Here is a 19,018-nt window from a genome sequence, read left to right as displayed (position 1 = left end):
ACTGAGGCCAATTTGATTTGATTTTCTTGCCTCAGACCATTTTTAAATTAGAGACAAATCACAATAAGCCCGGTCTTATTTAGTGCGGGGTGGATAGGTCCAACCTGTACTGTCAAATACAATCTCCCTTTCTTTTCATCTTGCTCATTTAAACAATATCATCTTTTCTTGTTTTCCACCATATGAATAGGAGTCCTGAAGCAAAGCTCGTGTGATGTGTGAGGTTTAACAACTGTATTTGTTATCTTCCAAACTGCACATGTAGATAGCCAGTGAACGGAGTTATCACTGTACACTGACTCTCATCAGCTCTGCACTCTGATCAACATGGCAAAGTGTTAAAGGTTAAAGGTCAGGAGCAAGATGCAGAAAGATAGCAAGCAAGGTTCCAACACTTACATGTGTTTTCATGACTTTTCTTCCTCAACTGTTGCACATATTAGTGAGCGGTTGGAGTCATATATTGTGTGACGTAATTACCGGCCTTTGCCAATACTGTAAACACCTCTTAAAAGATAATTATTATACGATTGATAAAACAGGGATTAAATAAAGACTGTATCAGAGTTTGATTGCTTAACACCCCCCCCCCCACACACACACACACACACACACGTCAGATTCATCTCTAAACTATCTACTAAACCATCTACTAAACTAACTCCTTGCTCCTTTGCAGCCTATATACTCCAACCTAACTGAGGAAAATACAAATACAAATAAAAATGGCCTTGTATTAAACAAAATAGGCAATTTATTGATTTCTGGACTTTTATTCAACCACTATTACTCTTAGGACTTTGAGCTAAGGCGGAGCAGAACTTAGTGACTTGCCAGAGGGCAAAGAATGGATAGATAGCAAAAGACTGTATATAGTATGATGTAAGTAGCCTCTACATCACATGTCAAGGTGGCCACCATCAGTTTTTGCCATGAGCGGTTTGCATCCTGGTTGCCATGTGAGGAGGTTCTCATCAGATTATGCAAACATCACTCTCATCTTCTAAGTAGTGGACATACTCCACAGGGACAGGCACCCTTAACTGTTGGGGTGCAGCGAGGGTCAGATCGATAGCAATCCAGAGCAGAATCCTCAGTCTGTGTCTAAAGGCAGTGTGTCAGTAAGTGGATTTGTAATGATTCTCATCTGGATGACGCTCACCAGTCAAACTGAAGTCCAATTTGTCTGCCCGTTCCGACATTACCAGCGCTTATGGTTTCCTCCCAGGTCTTCTGCACAATGGAACAGTCCATACCTCTATAGGGCATCTATCCATCTGTGATTGATTCTACATTAAACACTTTCAGCTATTTTCAGTTTGCTCCAGAATGACGGATTCTTCTCTCACCGTAACCACATTGCAGACAACACTTCTGGCCAAACTATTTTTAATTTGTACAATTTAACTCTAATGCATTTCTGCTTTTCAGTAAAATAGGTCAGAGAACAAATTACTATCTTAGCAAACTACACTCCTCTAATTCTGTTCTTGTCAACTGGAAAATGTCTGCAGGCCATATTCCTAGAATAGAGAATAATCTTAGAATAATCAGAGTATCTTCTTTTTTTCTCATCTCAATTGGAAAAACATTGTGAATGATCACTTCTGCGTGTATTGCTTTAGCCACCTCTTGTAATAATGAATCAAATAAGCAACATTACCTCCCTACACACTGCCCTCCAAAGTCCCAGTGATCAACACCTTAAAGGAACACTCAATAACTGTCAAATTAAATGACAGACTTCAAAACCGTTTAGAGTTTTCTGATTTACTACTGATGTTCTAATGATACAAAGCTGGTTGAAAATGGGCGGAGTGTTCCTTTAATAAGCAACATTATTACCTTCCTACCCACTGCCCTCCAAAGTCCCAGCGATCAACACCTTTGTGTGCTGGTATTTCTGTGGACAAGGTGCGGCCGCCGACTCGGTCTGGGAGGCACACAAAACATGATTTAGTTAGACAGAGTAATATCTCTTCTCAAGAACAACTAAACAAGCCCAATAGAAGAAATGACTCACTGTTGAATCAGTCATGATATGGTCAAACTTGACAAACCTTTTCCTTCCAGTATCAGCAGTCTTAACTTGGCATTCCTTTTTCTGAGAAAATGAGCTGCACTCAATCCAGATATTCCAGCGCCGACAATAATAACATCCCAAACGTCTTCAGTCATATTTGATTCAAACTCGAGTGACTTTATGAGTCAGTTGAACATGTGCTAAAGTGTGAAAAAAGAGGCAGAACTCCCTCTTGTCCCTTGTCTTCTCTGTTGGCTTATCTGCAGCACCTGGCTGCTTTCATAATATGCCCTTTGGAATTTAGAGCCACTGTGTTTTTGACCTACTTGGCATAAATCCCATCCGGTGTAAACTTCAGCTATTCTGTCCTAACCTGTGAGTCAGTGCCAGACTGTCCTAGCTTGTGAGGCAGTACCAGACTGTCCTAGCTTGTGAGTCAGTGCCAGACAGACTGTCCTAGCCTGTGAGTCAGTGCCAGACTGTCCTAGCTTGTGAGTCAGTGCCAGACTGTCCTAGCCTGTGAGTCAGTGCCAGACTGTCCTAGCCTGTGAGTCAGTGCCAGACTGTCCTAGCTTGTGAGTCAGTGCCAGACTGTCCTAGCCTGTGAGTCAGTGCCAGACTGTCCTAGCCTGTGAGTCAGTGCCAGACAGACTGTCCTAGCTTGTGAGTCAGTGCCAGACTGTCCTAGCCTGTAAGTCAGTGCCAGACAGACTGTCCTAGCTTGTGAGTCAGTGCCAGACTGTCCTAGCTTGTGAGTCAGTGCCAGACTGTCATAGCCTGTGAGTCAGTGCCAGACAGACTGTCCTAGCCTGTGAGTCAGTGCCAGACTGTCCTAGCTTGTGAGTCAGTGCCAGACAGACTGTCCTAGCTTGTGAGTCAGTGCCAGACTGTCCTAGCTTGTGAGTCAGTGCCAGACTGTCCTAGCTTGTGAGTCAGTGCCAGACTGTCCTAGCCTTTGAGTCAGTGCCAGACTGTCCTAGCTTGTGAGTCAGTGCCAGACAGACTGTCCTAGCTTGTGAGTCAGTGCCACACAGACTGTCCTAGCCTTTGAGTCAGTGCCAGACTGTCCTAGCCTGGGAGTCAGTGCCAGACTGTCCTAGCCTGTGAGTCAGTGCCAGACTGTCCTAGCCTGTGAGTCAGTGCCAGACTGTCCTAGCCTGTGAGTCAGTGCCAGACTGACTGTCCTAGCTTGTGAGTCAGTGCCAGACAGACTGTCCTAGCTTGTGAGTCAGTGCCAGACTGTCCTAGTATGTGAGTCAGTGCCAGACTGTCCTAGCTTGTGAGTCAGTGCCAGACTGTCCTAGCTTGTGAGTCAGTGCCAGACTGTCCTAGTATGTGAGTCAGTGCCAGACTGTCCTAGCTTGTGAGTCAGTGCCAGACAGACTGTCCTAGCTTGTGAGTCAGTGCCAGACTGTTCTAGTATGTGAGTCAGTGCCAGACTGTCCTAGCTTGTGAGTCAGTGCCAGACTGTCCTAGCCTGTGAGTCAGTGCCAGACTCTCCTAGCCTGTGAGTCAGTGCCAGACTGTCCTAGCCTGTGAGTCAGTGCCAGACTCCCCTAGCCTGTGAGTCAGTGCCAGACTGTCCTAGCTTGTGAGTCAGTGCCAGACTGTCCTAGCCTGTGAGTCAGTGCCAGACTGTCCTAGCTTGTGAGTCAGTGCCAGACTGTCCTAGCCTGTGAGTCAGTGCCAGACAGACTGTCCTAGCTTGTGAGTCAGTGCCAGACAGACTGTCCTAGCCTGTGAGTCAGTGCCAGACTTAGCTTGTGAGTCAGTGCCAGACTGTCCTAGCCTGTGAGTCAGTGCCAGACAGACTGTCCTAGCCTGTGAGTCAGTGCCAGACAGACTGCCCTAGCCTGTGAGTCAGTGCCAGACTGTCCTAGCCTGTGAGTCAGTGCCAGACAGACTGTCCTAGCTTGTGAGTCAGTGCCAGACTGTCCTAGCTTGTGAGTCAGTGCCAGACTGTCCTAGCTTGTGAGTCAGTGCCAGACAGACTGTCCTAGCTTGTGAGTCAGTGCCAGACAGACTGTCCTAGCTTGTGAGTCAGTGCCAGACTGTCCTAGCTTGTGAGTCAGTGCCAGACAGACTGTCCTAGCTTGTGAGTCAGTGCCAGACAGACTGTCCTAGCCTGTGAGTCAGTGACAGACTGTCCTAGCTTGTGAGTCAGTGCCAGACTGTCCTAACCTGTGAGTGAGTCAGTGCCAATCAGATAGCTAACAGTTGATCCAAAAAAGACATGGGGCTTGAATGAGGTTAGGTTCTTTACATAGTTACCTTGTTTTTTCAGCTTTATTTGTTTCTCCTTGCATCCTTTCTTTGTAAACCTGTGTAAACAAAATACATCTGATTACAATTAGTTATCCATGTGGTTCTGTTCCTTTCATATTACAGCTACCATAGAGATAAGTATACAATCAAAAAGAGAAATGATATTCTCCAGGACATTATAGCAACCACATTGTCAAAAAAAATAAAAATGCTGCATTGCTAACACGGAAAAACACACCTTTCTCAACAACCGAGCAACGAATTTCAAAACTGATTGCACCATTGAAATCAGCGTGACTCGTACTTGCAAGCTAGCTAGTGTTTCCACTGGTTTGGTCACTCAGTGGTTGTTTTGAGCCCAACGTAGCTTAGTACAGCAGGCAGTATAGACTATACAGTATAGCAGTATAGCATAGCTAACAGCTGGCTAACATGCCAGCTCGTCCTGAGTGAGAATCAAATTGTCATAGGCCTACGTGTAGGCTTAACTAAGGGTGCGTTGGTAAAATAGTCACTCTGAGTGCGCAGAGCACTGGCACAAACTGGACCGTTTATAAAGTCTTTTTTTGTTTTCTTTTTTAACATCCGTGCTCTCATTTTAGTGTAGCGCGTCAGATTGAATTTACGAACGCACCCTATAGTTCTACTAATAGTCATATGTAATTGTCCTATTAATTTTGAATTTGACCACAAAAATCGGTTATTTGTCAAAAAATATTTGGCGAACAGTGTGGCGGTACTAATCAACATAGTCAGGACATAACTCAGAAAAATACGAAATATTAAAAATGTCAAATGTCAAAATACACTGGAGGGGGCTTTAAATGCAAAGTCTAGAGTGGCTATTATGCTTTGGAATAGACTACCAGTGTGTTAAAAACATAATGCAAATGCTTTTTTATCAATCAATAATTCATAATAATCAGATGTCAAATGTATGCATAAATATACAAACATACATGTCATATAAACATACATACACAAAATTACAAAAGACCATTATCTTTATTAATTTGTATTTGATATAGCTATCTATGTCAAATACAAATACAATATTGGCTACAATATCAAATATGTGGTGTTCTTGTTGAAGGTTATTTGGCATAAAGGAATTTTTCCCTTTCTATAGCAATATGTACTGTGCATCTGCACACCTAAGAACCTGTTGACCCTTTTATATAATGTCTCTTTAGTTCCCGGCCTACAAGTGTGTTCTGTTTTGCAGGAGACATTTATATGGACACACTGAAATGTATTGAAGAAATTGAACTAAATTCATAACAGACCTTGAAAGAGTCTGTGAGAGTGGTCTGGACAAACTATGAAGAATGAGAGAAGAATGAAAAAGGTTTCTTCCTGATGGAAATAATATAAGGGCCACCGCAATGCATGGGATGTCAAGGGGAACAATACATGTCATTATTCTTGTATAGGAAAACACAGAAATGTAGGAGGCACAAATACCATTCACCACAAAATGTGGTCTAAGTGTTGAAATGAGACTTGCTGCTAAGGTGGCTGGTTTTATCCAAAGCACTGATGAGGCCTTAAATGTTTAGGATTTGAGGATATACATTACATTTGATAAGACATCATGTGTGCTTGTGTCTAAACTTTAAAGCGACTGATGTGTTTTGTCACCACGTCTGGATCGCTATATGTGCCTGTGTTTCAAAAAGCAATGACTCCTCCGAATGATAGAGTCGCAGTTGGATTAAAGTGTACTGTACATTTGAAAAATGCCCTTCAATAATGTCAGTAAAATCAGGAAATTCCATGTCTTAATGCAGTTATGCTTAAAGTTACTACATGACCTATGTAACCGGTGAACTTCTGCGTTGTGTAGTGTTTATTGGAAGGACGGACCCAAACAGCCGGGATATCTTTGGACAGGTCGTCCGTGTATTCTGATACGAAAATAAAACAAACAAAATCCTTCACTCTGTATACGTCTCCAACACAATCCTATCAGGGCGCAGGGTAAAAGGGTCGTCACTACATTAAGCTTCAAGTTCAACTACGGTAAACAAACAGTGCTACTGCAATTGTGTGTGAAACAAAACACGGTAAACATACCTGATAAGAAAGAATATAAAACAAAAGAAATCCTCCACTCTGTATCCGTCTCCAACACAATCCTGCACAAACGAACTCAAGGACAATCAAGGAGAAAGGCGGAAGTTCAGCTGTCAGATTTTGCTCGTCAAAACACATTCATACAGGGATCGATACATGGAAATGTACGAACTAACAGGTGCATCCATACTTTATGAAGGTGAGACTGACAAAAATATAAACAACAATGATAAGAACTTATAAGACGGAATGTGATATAATATGGGTGCAAAAATAACAGCCACATCTCATCAGGGCACAGAGTAAAAGGAAGGAAGCATATCTTATATGACAGCAGAGGTGGAGGTAGAAGAAAATTGACAAGTATATACATTAAAATAACAAGATTTAGAGTAATTATACATAGGAAATAGAAGAAGGAGCTTCTTGATGCTTATAGAGCTTCTATAAGCATCAAGAAGCTCCTTCTTCTATTTACTGTTACATTGGCCTGCTGAGCTACCTTGTCGCCACTTTTTGATTTTTCGTGTAATTATACATGTCATAACATCTCCGGTTACACTTATTTGGGTGAAATCAGAAAATGCTGTTTATGCCCATTCTTGTTCAGTCTTACTTTGGGTTAATAGCAGCTTCTTGCTGTCCATGTACTGTTACATTCTGCCTAGCATTTTGGATGAGACACTTTTAGTTTCACTATTCACATTACGAAGCCTTCATATTTCCTAAATGGATAGAACTCTGTTGATTGTAGGTGGCATGGTGTCTCTGCCATTAGCACAATTGTTTCAAAGAGCTGCATGCGATACAAAGTCCTGGCTCTTTCTGTCGCCTACACAATTTGCATTTTCTCCCAGTTTCTCCGGTGGGTTTCCTTGTGAAGTTCTCTTCAAAGAGTTGAGTCAAGTTGGAGGGAATTGGCAATGAGGCTGTCTTGAAAATAAACCATGCAGTTGCTAAAAAGGACCCATGCTGTGCGACTGACTGATAGAATTGCAGTTTTCCCTCAACTGCTTCCACACATTTTCTGAAATGATACTGTAGGCCTCCTCCAGTTTCCTAAAACTGTCAACAAAAAAACGAACCCCATAGTTTACCCTCATAGTGGACCTCTTAGTTCAAGTCCAAGCTTGTCTGCTTCTCTCCTGTGTGGACTCTCATCATGTGTCTGTTCAAGCTGATTTTTTGACTAAAACTTTTACCACAGACTGGGCAATTAAATGGCTTCTCTCCTGTGTGGACTCTCATGTGTGTTGTCCAGTGTTCTTTACGACCAAAACCCTTACCACAGAATAAGCATTTAAATTGCTTCTCGCCCGTGTGGACTCTCATGTGTCTGTTCAAGTCTCCGCTATGAACAAATCTTTTACCACAAACTGAACAACTAAAGTGTTTATTCCCGAGAACTTCACTGTTTTTCTGTGAGTCTAAGAGAGACTGGGGTTCACTAGTTTCCGTCCAATCATCACTGTCTTCAGTCTCAGAAGAGTCTGAAGTCTTGCCAGCACTGGCTGGTTCTGATACTCCACAGTCCTCTCCATCAGCTTCTGTTTTCATCTGTTCAGTTGAGCTGCTGGCTAGAGGCTCTGTCTCTCTGTTCTCCTCAGTTTGGCTTTGATGAAGCTGTGAGGACTGAGGTTTCTCTTCATCATCTTCACTCTTCACAGTGTGGTTTATCATGTGTCTGTCCAATGCTCCTTTTTGACCAAAACATTTACCACAGATTGTGCACTTAAATGGTTTCTCTTCCGTGTGGTTTATCATGTGTCTTTTCAAGTCTCCGTTTTGACTAAAACTGTTACCACAGACTGAGCAATTAAATTGTTTCTCTCCTGTGTGGACTATCAGGTGTCTTTTCAAGCTTGTTTTATGGCCAAAGCCTTTACCACATACTGAGCAATTAAATTGTTTCTCTCCTGTGTGAACTATCATGTGTTTGTTCAAGTTTGATTTAAGACCAAAACGTTTACCACAGACTGAGCACTGAAATGGTTTCTCACCTGTGTGGACTATCATGTGTCTCTTCAAGTGTCCTTTATTACCAAATCTATTACCACAAACTGAGCAACTCAAGTGTTTCTTCCCAAGAACTTCACAGTTTTTTTGTGACTCTAAACCTGACTGAGGTTCACTCGTTTCCATCCATTCTTCATTGTCTTCAGTCTCAGGTTCAGAAGACTCTTCAGTGTTGTCATCACTAGCTGATTGTGAATTACTAGCTGGATAAAAGTTCCTGACTGGTTCTGATACTCCACAGTCCTCTCCATCAGCTTCTGTTTTCATCTGTTCAGTTGAGCTGCTGGCTAGAGGCTCTGCCTCTCTGTTCTCCTCAGTTTGGCTTTGATGAAGCTGTGAGGACTGAGGTTTCTCTTCCTCATCTTCACTCTTCACAGTGACAACAGTGAATGGGAAGTTGGTGACATCAGCCTCCTCCAGCCCTTGAAGCTGCTCTCCCTCGTGACTGATCCAGAGTTCATCTTGTTCCTCTTTAATGTGCCTGATAACAGACTGAATTGTTAACTTGTTACACTCCATTTCCTTCTTCAGAAGCAGTCAACTCAGTGAATTGGGAAGATCGGATGGTCTGGACTCTGGCAAAGAAGCTTCCTCCTCGTACTTTGCTTCTTTCAAACAGTCCAAACATCTCTTCAACGGCCGCGCTGTCAGATTTTGGACATAGAGATTTCCATACAGTGACTCAGGAACTTTTCCTCCTGAACGTTTTACTGACAAACGTTGCTCTTAAAAGCTCCAACAAACGTTAGCTCCATTAGCTTCGCAGCTAACTAAACCATTCATCTGAGTCCATAACGGAGCCTCAGCCTCGTCTCCAGTTTATATATTCGTGATATAATATGATCCACATAGCTTAGAGTCTAGTCTAATGAAGGGGGGATCGGTAAGGTATTCCTCCGCTCAAGAATATGTACAGCAGTACTCCATCCGAATTGTCTTTTCGCTTACCTAATTATCATTCCTTTTCCTCGGACGTGACCCGGAAGGACAGACGTTTTTTTTACGTGCTGCGAACTGTGCGCCTGGTACCCTGGCGATATTTCTTTCCCATGATGGCGAAGGCATGACCCGCCCCTCTCTGCCTCTGATTGGCTGACTGCGCTCTCTCGCCTGCTTCCCAGGCAAGCCCATAGGGCGAGCCAGAAGTCATCTGAATGACGTCACCCCATCACTTCCTGCTTTTCTCCCTGTACCAAGCGCTGAAAACATATGAATGGCGGTGAACGGAGAATAACGTTACTTTTTTTTTTTATCCCGTTTGAATTGTGCCACGGGGTGCCAATGTTAATTTTAAAACATAACTTTGCATGTGTCAAGAAAGCCAAAGTGAAACGTCACGATTCTGATGAGTTCTGATCAACTACCTGCCATCTTCATGTTACATATTCGTCTATATGGTTTGTCTTGTTTTGTGTTTGTCTGGTCTCGTGTTCCCACTCTGAGCCTGCACCTTGCCGTGGTGAGTGGGCTTTAAACTAAGCCAGGCTTTTACGTTTACTATCTGCTTAATTAATGAATCTTACATATTGCATGCCATCTCTCATGTCAGAAAACTGCTTGTCGAAAAGAACCCACCACCAGATCTGTTTATTCCAGAAGACATCTACCTGTACAATTCTGCTGCACACTGATGTAGACCAGTCAGAGATGCTCACAAGTCATTTTTTGCAAGTCCAAGTCAAGTCTCAAGTCTTTGAGCTCAAGTCCAAGTCAAGTCTCAAGTCTTTGAGCTCAAGTCCAAGTCAAGTCTCAAGTCTTTGAGCTCAAGTCCAAGTCAAGTCTCAAGTCTTTGAGCTCAAGTCCAAGTCAAGTCTCAAGTCTTTGAGCTCAAGTCCAAGTCAAGTATCAAGTCTTTGAGCTCAAGTCCAAGTCAAGTCTCAAGTCGACTAAATTATTAGATTTATTTGATGGGAGGGTTGTTAAGGGTATTCTTACATTATTATGTTATATGATTTGTTTTTAATGTATAGGAACATCGATGGGACCATGATGGAAACAAGTGTCCAACACTTTATCATGTAATCCTTTGGATATGATGTGTATTTCCATTTATTAATTAATACACAGGACAAGATGTTACTATCCCTTGTGCCAAAATCCGAGGAAAAACACTTTGAGGGGCAAGTCCAAGTCAAGTCTCAAGTCTTTGGTCACAAGTCTAAGTCAAGGCTCAAGTCTCTTATGGATGAGCGTTCTATCATCTGCTTCATGCCATCTGGCCTGCTTAGAACACTGCATAGCTAAAACTAAGAGATTCAAAGCATGCACTGTATTATCCTCACTCCTTTATCTATTAGCATACAGTGTGCAGTTGATTGGATGACATTAGTAGAGATTTCCTTAATGTTAATGGCCCAAAAAATACTAATTAAAAATAAAGATTGTTCACAAGTCCCAAACCTCAAGTCCAAGTCAAGTCTCAAGTCTTTGAAGGACGAGTCTCAAGTCAAGTCTCAAGTCACTGTGTGGGTGACTTAAGTGCGACTCAAGTCCAAGTCCCCATCTCTGAGACCAGTAGTTCTCAACTCCGGGGCATCAGGATAGTCATAGCGCCACCTACTGGCAACCCAAAGAGAGGTTTATCTCCAGAACCATTTGCCCGATTGACTTCAAACTTGGGGGAGTGCGCTGTTCGGAGCCCAACGGAGTGTGGTCCTGCTGCATTTCATGCAATTTGGATACACGCATAGTCATAGTGCCACCTACTGGCAACACAAAAATCGGTTGATCTTGAGAAGCAAAGCCTTCAAACTTAGCTGCTGGGAAGCCAATTTGACCAATAAGATCACAGCTTTCACGTCTCTCCAGGACTGTGCGTCCGAACGAGTTGGAACTGGGGAACGGGCACTTGAATCCACTGTGGAAGTAGTTGATATCCTTATCTTGGCAAACACACGGCACCAAAACGACTGTATCGTAAGTTGTGTACAACCCCGTTTTTTTGAATACCATAGAAGCAGAAACACTGTTGCAGTAAGCCGCCATACTCTGACCTGTATGGCCAAAGCAACATTATGTTCTGTTGTGACCATAATGCCACCAATGCGTGTATGTTCTTATTCTGTCATGTATACATTTTCTATTCGTGTCCTTTTATAAAGAGCCATTTATAAAGGGGTGTTTCCCTGTAGATGTGCCACAGAGATATGTTTGTTGGGTGGCAGACTGCTGTACAAACTGTGCTTGTTGCCGTCAGTTGCATAACCAGTTTCTTGTCACTTGAGACTGGAGAGCCTTGCCTCTTTGCCCCCCTCATTATTTGAAAGCACAGACAACAGAAGGTGTTAAATTGAGTTAAGTTGTTTTTCATCCGGCACAATGTTGTGCTGTTAGGCTTGATGTAAGTGATGAGGCTTTATTTCAATCTGTCAGGGTCCCTCTGTTAACTCAACAGATTACTGCCAGAAACCAGAGGGTGTGTGTACTGTGTGTTTCTGTCTGTGTGCAGGTTAGAAACCAGAGGGGGTAGGGATGTCAACGGTTAACCGTTAATCGATTAACCGTCGCTAACGTCGTTGTTCGGTTATTGCTGTCGGTCTATCAGTTAATATAAAAAAAAAAAAAAATTTTTTTTTTTTTTTGGTCTATTTACTCAATGAGCTCATGCCCAAACAAGGCGTGTCTATTTAGATGCTGAAATGTTAATGCTTTTTGTGTTAGAAATTCTAACACAAAAATAATTTGTGTTGAAATGTTGATGCTTTTTGTTAATGCTTGTTAATGCTTTTTGTGTTAGAAATTCTAACACAAAAAGCATTAACATTTCAGCATCTAAATAGACACGCCTTGTTTGGGCATGAGTTCATTGAGTAAATAGACCAAAAAAAAAAAGCTCCTTCTTCTATTTACTGTTACATTGGCCTGCTGAGCTACCTTGTCGCCACTTTTTGATTTTTCGTGTAATTATACATGTCATAACATCTCCGGTTACACTTATTTGGGTGAAATCAGAAAATGCTGTTTATGCCCATTCTTGTTCAGTCTTACTTTGGGTTAATAGCAGCTTCTTGCTGTCCATGTACTGTTACATTCTGCCTAGCATTTTGGATGAGACACTTTTAGTTTCACTATTCACATTACGAAGCCTTCATATTTCCTAAATGGATAGAACTCTGTTGATTGTAGGTGGCATGGTGTCTCTGCCATTAGCACAATTGTTTCAAAGAGCTGCATGCGATACAAAGTCCTGGCTCTTTCTGTCGCCTACACAATTTGCATTTTCTCCCAGTTTCTCCGGTGGGTTTCCTTGTGAAGTTCTCTTCAAAGAGTTGAGTCAAGTTGGAGGGAATTGGCAATGAGGCTGTCTTGAAAATAAACCATGCAGTTGCTAAAAAGGACCCATGCTGTGCGACTGACTGATAGAATTGCAGTTTTCCCTCAACTGCTTCCACACATTTTCTGAAATGATACTGTAGGCCTCCTCCAGTTTCCTAAAACTGTCAACAAAAAAACGAACCCCATAGTTTACCCTCATAGTGGACCTCTTAGTTCAAGTCCAAGCTTGTCTGCTTCTCTCCTGTGTGGACTCTCATCATGTGTCTGTTCAAGCTGATTTTTTGACTAAAACTTTTACCACAGACTGGGCAATTAAATGGCTTCTCTCCTGTGTGGACTCTCATGTGTGTTGTCCAGTGTTCTTTACGACCAAAACCCTTACCACAGAATAAGCATTTAAATTGCTTCTCGCCCGTGTGGACTCTCATGTGTCTGTTCAAGTCTCCGCTATGAACAAATCTTTTACCACAAACTGAACAACTAAAGTGTTTATTCCCGAGAACTTCACTGTTTTTCTGTGAGTCTAAGAGAGACTGGGGTTCACTAGTTTCCGTCCAATCATCACTGTCTTCAGTCTCAGAAGAGTCTGAAGTCTTGCCAGCACTGGCTGGTTCTGATACTCCACAGTCCTCTCCATCAGCTTCTGTTTTCATCTGTTCAGTTGAGCTGCTGGCTAGAGGCTCTGTCTCTCTGTTCTCCTCAGTTTGGCTTTGATGAAGCTGTGAGGACTGAGGTTTCTCTTCATCATCTTCACTCTTCACAGTGTGGTTTATCATGTGTCTGTCCAATGCTCCTTTTTGACCAAAACATTTACCACAGATTGTGCACTTAAATGGTTTCTCTTCCGTGTGGTTTATCATGTGTCTTTTCAAGTCTCCGTTTTGACTAAAACTGTTACCACAGACTGAGCAATTAAATTGTTTCTCTCCTGTGTGGACTATCAGGTGTCTTTTCAAGCTTGTTTTATGGCCAAAGCCTTTACCACATACTGAGCAATTAAATTGTTTCTCTCCTGTGTGAACTATCATGTGTTTGTTCAAGTTTGATTTAAGACCAAAACGTTTACCACAGACTGAGCACTGAAATGGTTTCTCACCTGTGTGGACTATCATGTGTCTCTTCAAGTGTCCTTTATTACCAAATCTATTACCACAAACTGAGCAACTCAAGTGTTTCTTCCCAAGAACTTCACAGTTTTTTTGTGACTCTAAACCTGACTGAGGTTCACTCGTTTCCATCCATTCTTCATTGTCTTCAGTCTCAGGTTCAGAAGACTCTTCAGTGTTGTCATCACTAGCTGATTGTGAATTACTAGCTGGATAAAAGTTCCTGACTGGTTCTGATACTCCACAGTCCTCTCCATCAGCTTCTGTTTTCATCTGTTCAGTTGAGCTGCTGGCTAGAGGCTCTGCCTCTCTGTTCTCCTCAGTTTGGCTTTGATGAAGCTGTGAGGACTGAGGTTTCTCTTCCTCATCTTCACTCTTCACAGTGACAACAGTGAATGGGAAGTTGGTGACATCAGCCTCCTCCAGCCCTTGAAGCTGCTCTCCCTCGTGACTGATCCAGAGTTCATCTTGTTCCTCTTTAATGTGCCTGATAACAGACTGAATTGTTAACTTGTTACACTCCATTTCCTTCTTCAGAAGCAGTCAACTCAGTGAATTGGGAAGATCGGATGGTCTGGACTCTGGCAAAGAAGCTTCCTCCTCGTACTTTGCTTCTTTCAAACAGTCCAAACATCTCTTCAACGGCCGCGCTGTCAGATTTTGGACATAGAGATTTCCATACAGTGACTCAGGAACTTTTCCTCCTGAACGTTTTACTGACAAACGTTGCTCTTAAAAGCTCCAACAAACGTTAGCTCCATTAGCTTCGCAGCTAACTAAACCATTCATCTGAGTCCATAACGGAGCCTCAGCCTCGTCTCCAGTTTATATATTCGTGATATAATATGATCCACATAGCTTAGAGTCTAGTCTAATGAAGGGGGGATCGGTAAGGTATTCCTCCGCTCAAGAATATGTACAGCAGTACTCCATCCGAATTGTCTTTTCGCTTACCTAATTATCATTCCTTTTCCTCGGACGTGACCCGGAAGGACAGACGTTTTTTTTACGTGCTGCGAACTGTGCGCCTGGTACCCTGGCGATATTTCTTTCCCATGATGGCGAAGGCATGACCCGCCCCTCTCTGCCTCTGATTGGCTGACTGCGCTCTCTCGCCTGCTTCCCAGGCAAGCCCATAGGGCGAGCCAGAAGTCATCTGAATGACGTCACCCCATCACTTCCTGCTTTTCTCCCTGTACCAAGCGCTGAAAACATATGAATGGCGGTGAACGGAGAATAACGTTACTTTTTTTTTTTATCCCGTTTGAATTGTGCCACGGGGTGCCAATGTTAATTTTAAAACATAACTTTGCATGTGTCAAGAAAGCCAAAGTGAAACGTCACGATTCTGATGAGTTCTGATCAACTACCTGCCATCTTCATGTTACATATTCGTCTATATGGTTTGTCTTGTTTTGTGTTTGTCTGGTCTCGTGTTCCCACTCTGAGCCTGCACCTTGCCGTGGTGAGTGGGCTTTAAACTAAGCCAGGCTTTTACGTTTACTATCTGCTTAATTAATGAATCTTACATATTGCATGCCATCTCTCATGTCAGAAAACTGCTTGTCGAAAAGAACCCACCACCAGATCTGTTTATTCCAGAAGACATCTACCTGTACAATTCTGCTGCACACTGATGTAGACCAGTCAGAGATGCTCACAAGTCATTTTTTGCAAGTCCAAGTCAAGTCTCAAGTCTTTGAGCTCAAGTCCAAGTCAAGTCTCAAGTCTTTGAGCTCAAGTCCAAGTCAAGTCTCAAGTCTTTGAGCTCAAGTCCAAGTCAAGTCTCAAGTCTTTGAGCTCAAGTCCAAGTCAAGTCTCAAGTCTTTGAGCTCAAGTCCAAGTCAAGTCTCAAGTCTTTGAGCTCAAGTCCAAGTCAAGTCTCAAGTCTTTGAGCTCAAGTCCAAGTCAAGTATCAAGTCTTTGAGCTCAAGTCCAAGTCAAGTCTCAAGTCGACTAAATTATTAGATTTATTTGATGGGAGGGTTGTTAAGGGTATTCTTACATTATTATGTTATATGATTTGTTTTTAATGTATAGGAACATCGATGGGACCATGATGGAAACAAGTGTCCAACACTTTATCATGTAATCCTTTGGATATGATGTGTATTTCCATTTATTAATTAATACACAGGACAAGATGTTACTATCCCTTGTGCCAAAATCCGAGGAAAAACACTTTGAGGGGCAAGTCCAAGTCAAGTCTCAAGTCTTTGGTCACAAGTCTAAGTCAAGGCTCAAGTCTCTTATGGATGAGCGTTCTATCATCTGCTTCATGCCATCTGGCCTGCTTAGAACACTGCATAGCTAAAACTAAGAGATTCAAAGCATGCACTGTATTATCCTCACTCCTTTATCTATTAGCATACAGTGTGCAGTTGATTGGATGACATTAGTAGAGATTTCCTTAATGTTAATGGCCCAAAAAATACTAATTAAAAATAAAGATTGTTCACAAGTCCCAAACCTCAAGTCCAAGTCAAGTCTCAAGTCTTTGAAGGACGAGTCTCAAGTCAAGTCTCAAGTCACTGTGTGGGTGACTTAAGTGCGACTCAAGTCCAAGTCCCCATCTCTGAGACCAGTAGTTCTCAACTCCGGGGCATCAGGATAGTCATAGCGCCACCTACTGGCAACCCAAAGAGAGGTTTATCTCCAGAACCATTTGCCCGATTGACTTCAAACTTGGGGGAGTGCGCTGTTCGGAGCCCAACGGAGTGTGGTCCTGCTGCATTTCATGCAATTTGGATACACGCATAGTCATAGTGCCACCTACTGGCAACACAAAAATCGGTTGATCTTGAGAAGCAAAGCCTTCAAACTTAGCTGCTGGGAAGCCAATTTGACCAATAAGATCACAGCTTTCACGTCTCTCCAGGACTGTGCGTCCGAACGAGTTGGAACTGGGGAACGGGCACTTGAATCCACTGTGGAAGTAGTTGATATCCTTATCTTGGCAAACACACGGCACCAAAACGACTGTATCGTAAGTTGTGTACAACCCCGTTTTTTTGAATACCATAGAAGCAGAAACACTGTTGCAGTAAGCCGCCATACTCTGACCTGTATGGCCAAAGCAACATTATGTTCTGTTGTGACCATAATGCCACCAATGCGTGTATGTTCTTATTCTGTCATGTATACATTTTCTATTCGTGTCCTTTTATAAAGAGCCATTTATAAAGGGGTGTTTCCCTGTAGATGTGCCACAGAGATATGTTTGTTGGGTGGCAGACTGCTGTACAAACTGTGCTTGTTGCCGTCAGTTGCATAACCAGTTTCTTGTCACTTGAGACTGGAGAGCCTTGCCTCTTTGCCCCCCTCATTATTTGAAAGCACAGACAACAGAAGGTGTTAAATTGAGTTAAGTTGTTTTTCATCCGGCACAATGTTGTGCTGTTAGGCTTGATGTAAGTGATGAGGCTTTATTTCAATCTGTCAGGGTCCCTCTGTTAACTCAACAGATTACTGCCAGAAACCAGAGGGTGTGTGTACTGTGTGTTTCTGTCTGTGTGCAGGTTAGAAACCAGAGGGGGTAGGGATGTCAACGGTTAACCGTTAATCGATTAACCGTCGCTAACGTCGTTGTTCGGTTATTGCTGTCGGTCTATCAGTTAATATAAAAAAAAAAAAAAAATTTTTTTTTTTTTTGGTCTATTTACTCAATGAGCTCATGCCCAAACAAGGCGTGTCTATTTAGATGCTGAAATGTTAATGCTTTTTGTGTTAGAAATTCTAACACAAAAATAATTTGTGTTGAAATGTTGATGCTTTTTGTTAATGCTTGTTAATGCTTTTTGTGTTAGAAATTCTAACACAAAAAGCATTAACATTTCAGCATCTAAATAGACACGCCTTGTTTGGGCATGAGTTCATTGAGTAAATAGACCAAAAAAAAAAAAACATTTTTTTTTTTTTTTTTTTTTTAATATTAAAAAATTATGAATTAACCGATAGGTTAATCGATTATTAGCGTCGGTTAATCGAAAGTGAAATTAACCGAAAATTGACATCCCTAAGAGGGGGTGTACTGTGTGTTTCTGTGTGCAGGTTAGAAACCAGAGGGGGTGTACTGTGTGTTTCTGTCTGTGTGCAGGTTAGAAACCAGAGGGTGTGTGTACTGTGTGTTTCTGTCTGTGTGCAGGTTAGAAACCAGAGTGTGTGTGTACTGTGTGTTTCTGTCTGTGTGCAGGTTAGAAACCAGAGGGTGTGTGTACTGTGTGTTTCTGTCTGTGTGCAGGTTAGAAACCAGAGGGTGTGTGTACTGTGTGTTTCTGTCTGTGTGCAGGTTAGAAACCAGAGGGTGTGTGTACTGTGTGTTTCTGTCTGTGTGCAGGTTAGAAACCAGAGTGTGTGTGTACTGTGTGTTTCTGTCTGTGTGCAGGTTAGAAACCAGAGGGTGTGTGTACTGTGTGTTTATGTCTGTGTGCAGGTTAGAAACCAGAGGGTGTGTGTACTGTGTGTTTCTGTCTGTGTGCAGGTTAGAAACCAGAGGGTGTGTGTACTGTGTATTTCTGTCTGTGTGCAGGTTAGAAACCAGAGGGTGTGTGTACTGTGTGTTTCTGTCTGTGTGCAGGTTAGAAACCAGAGGGTGTGTGTACTGTGTGTTTCTGTCTGTGTGCAGGTTAGAAACCAGAGTGTGTGTGTACTGTGTGTTTCTGTCTGTGTGCAGGTTAGAAACCAGAGGGTGTGTGTACTGTGTGTTTCTGCCTGTGTGCAGGTTAGAAACCAGAGGGTGTGTGTACTGTGTGTTTCTGTCTGTGTGCAGGTTAGAAACCAGAGGGGGTGTGACTGTGTGTTTCTGTCTGTGTGCAGGTTAGAAACCAGAGTGTGTGTGTACTGTGTGTTTCTGTCTGTGTGCAGGTTAGAAACCAGAGGGTGTGTGTACTGTGTGTTGCCGTCTGTGTGCAGGTTAGAAACCAGAGGGTGTGTGTACTGTGTGTTTCTGTCTGTGCAGGTTAGAAACCAGAGGGTGTGTGTACTGTGTGTTTCTGTCTGTGTGCAGGTTAGAAACCAGAGGGTGTGTGTACTGTGTGTTTCTGTCTGTGTGCAGGTTAGAAACCAGAGGGTGTGTTTCTGTCTGTGTGCAGGTTAGAAACCAGAGAGTGTGTTTCTGTCTGTGTGCCGCGAACCGCGTCATACGCAGTTCGCGGTCTTAAAGGGATACACCCACAAATGCTGCATCAGGTATCAATGGGATAAATAATAATGAACTGTTAGACAAAGCCAATAGTTTCTCCTTCAGTACTTTGCAACA

The 19,018-nt window shown here is 42.6% G+C and overlaps 1 protein-coding gene across 1 annotated transcript in view; it reads right to left on the bottom strand.

The window, feature by feature from the left end:
• Positions 1–2,178, bottom strand: part of LOC310781784 (putative flavin-containing monoamine oxidase A) — a gene marked incomplete at its 5' end in the record, with an annotated part of 73,780 nt that extends 71,602 nt beyond the window's left edge. Inside the window, 2 exons of the mRNA XM_083642415.1 lie at positions 1,846–1,933; positions 2,061–2,178. Of these exons, the coding sequence (XP_083498541.1) occupies positions 1,846–1,933; positions 2,061–2,178 (206 nt within the window). The remainder of the gene's footprint in view (positions 1–1,845; positions 1,934–2,060) is intronic.
• Positions 2,179–19,018: the final 16,840 nt, after the last annotated feature.

Source organism: Poromitra crassiceps (genome assembly GCF_964638095.1).
Source record: "Poromitra crassiceps genome assembly, chromosome: 8".
NCBI classification, from domain to species: Eukaryota; Metazoa; Chordata; class Actinopteri; order Beryciformes; family Melamphaidae; genus Poromitra; species Poromitra crassiceps.
The sequence above is the reverse complement of the archived record's forward strand: the minus strand, read 5'-3'. Positions and strand labels throughout refer to the sequence as shown.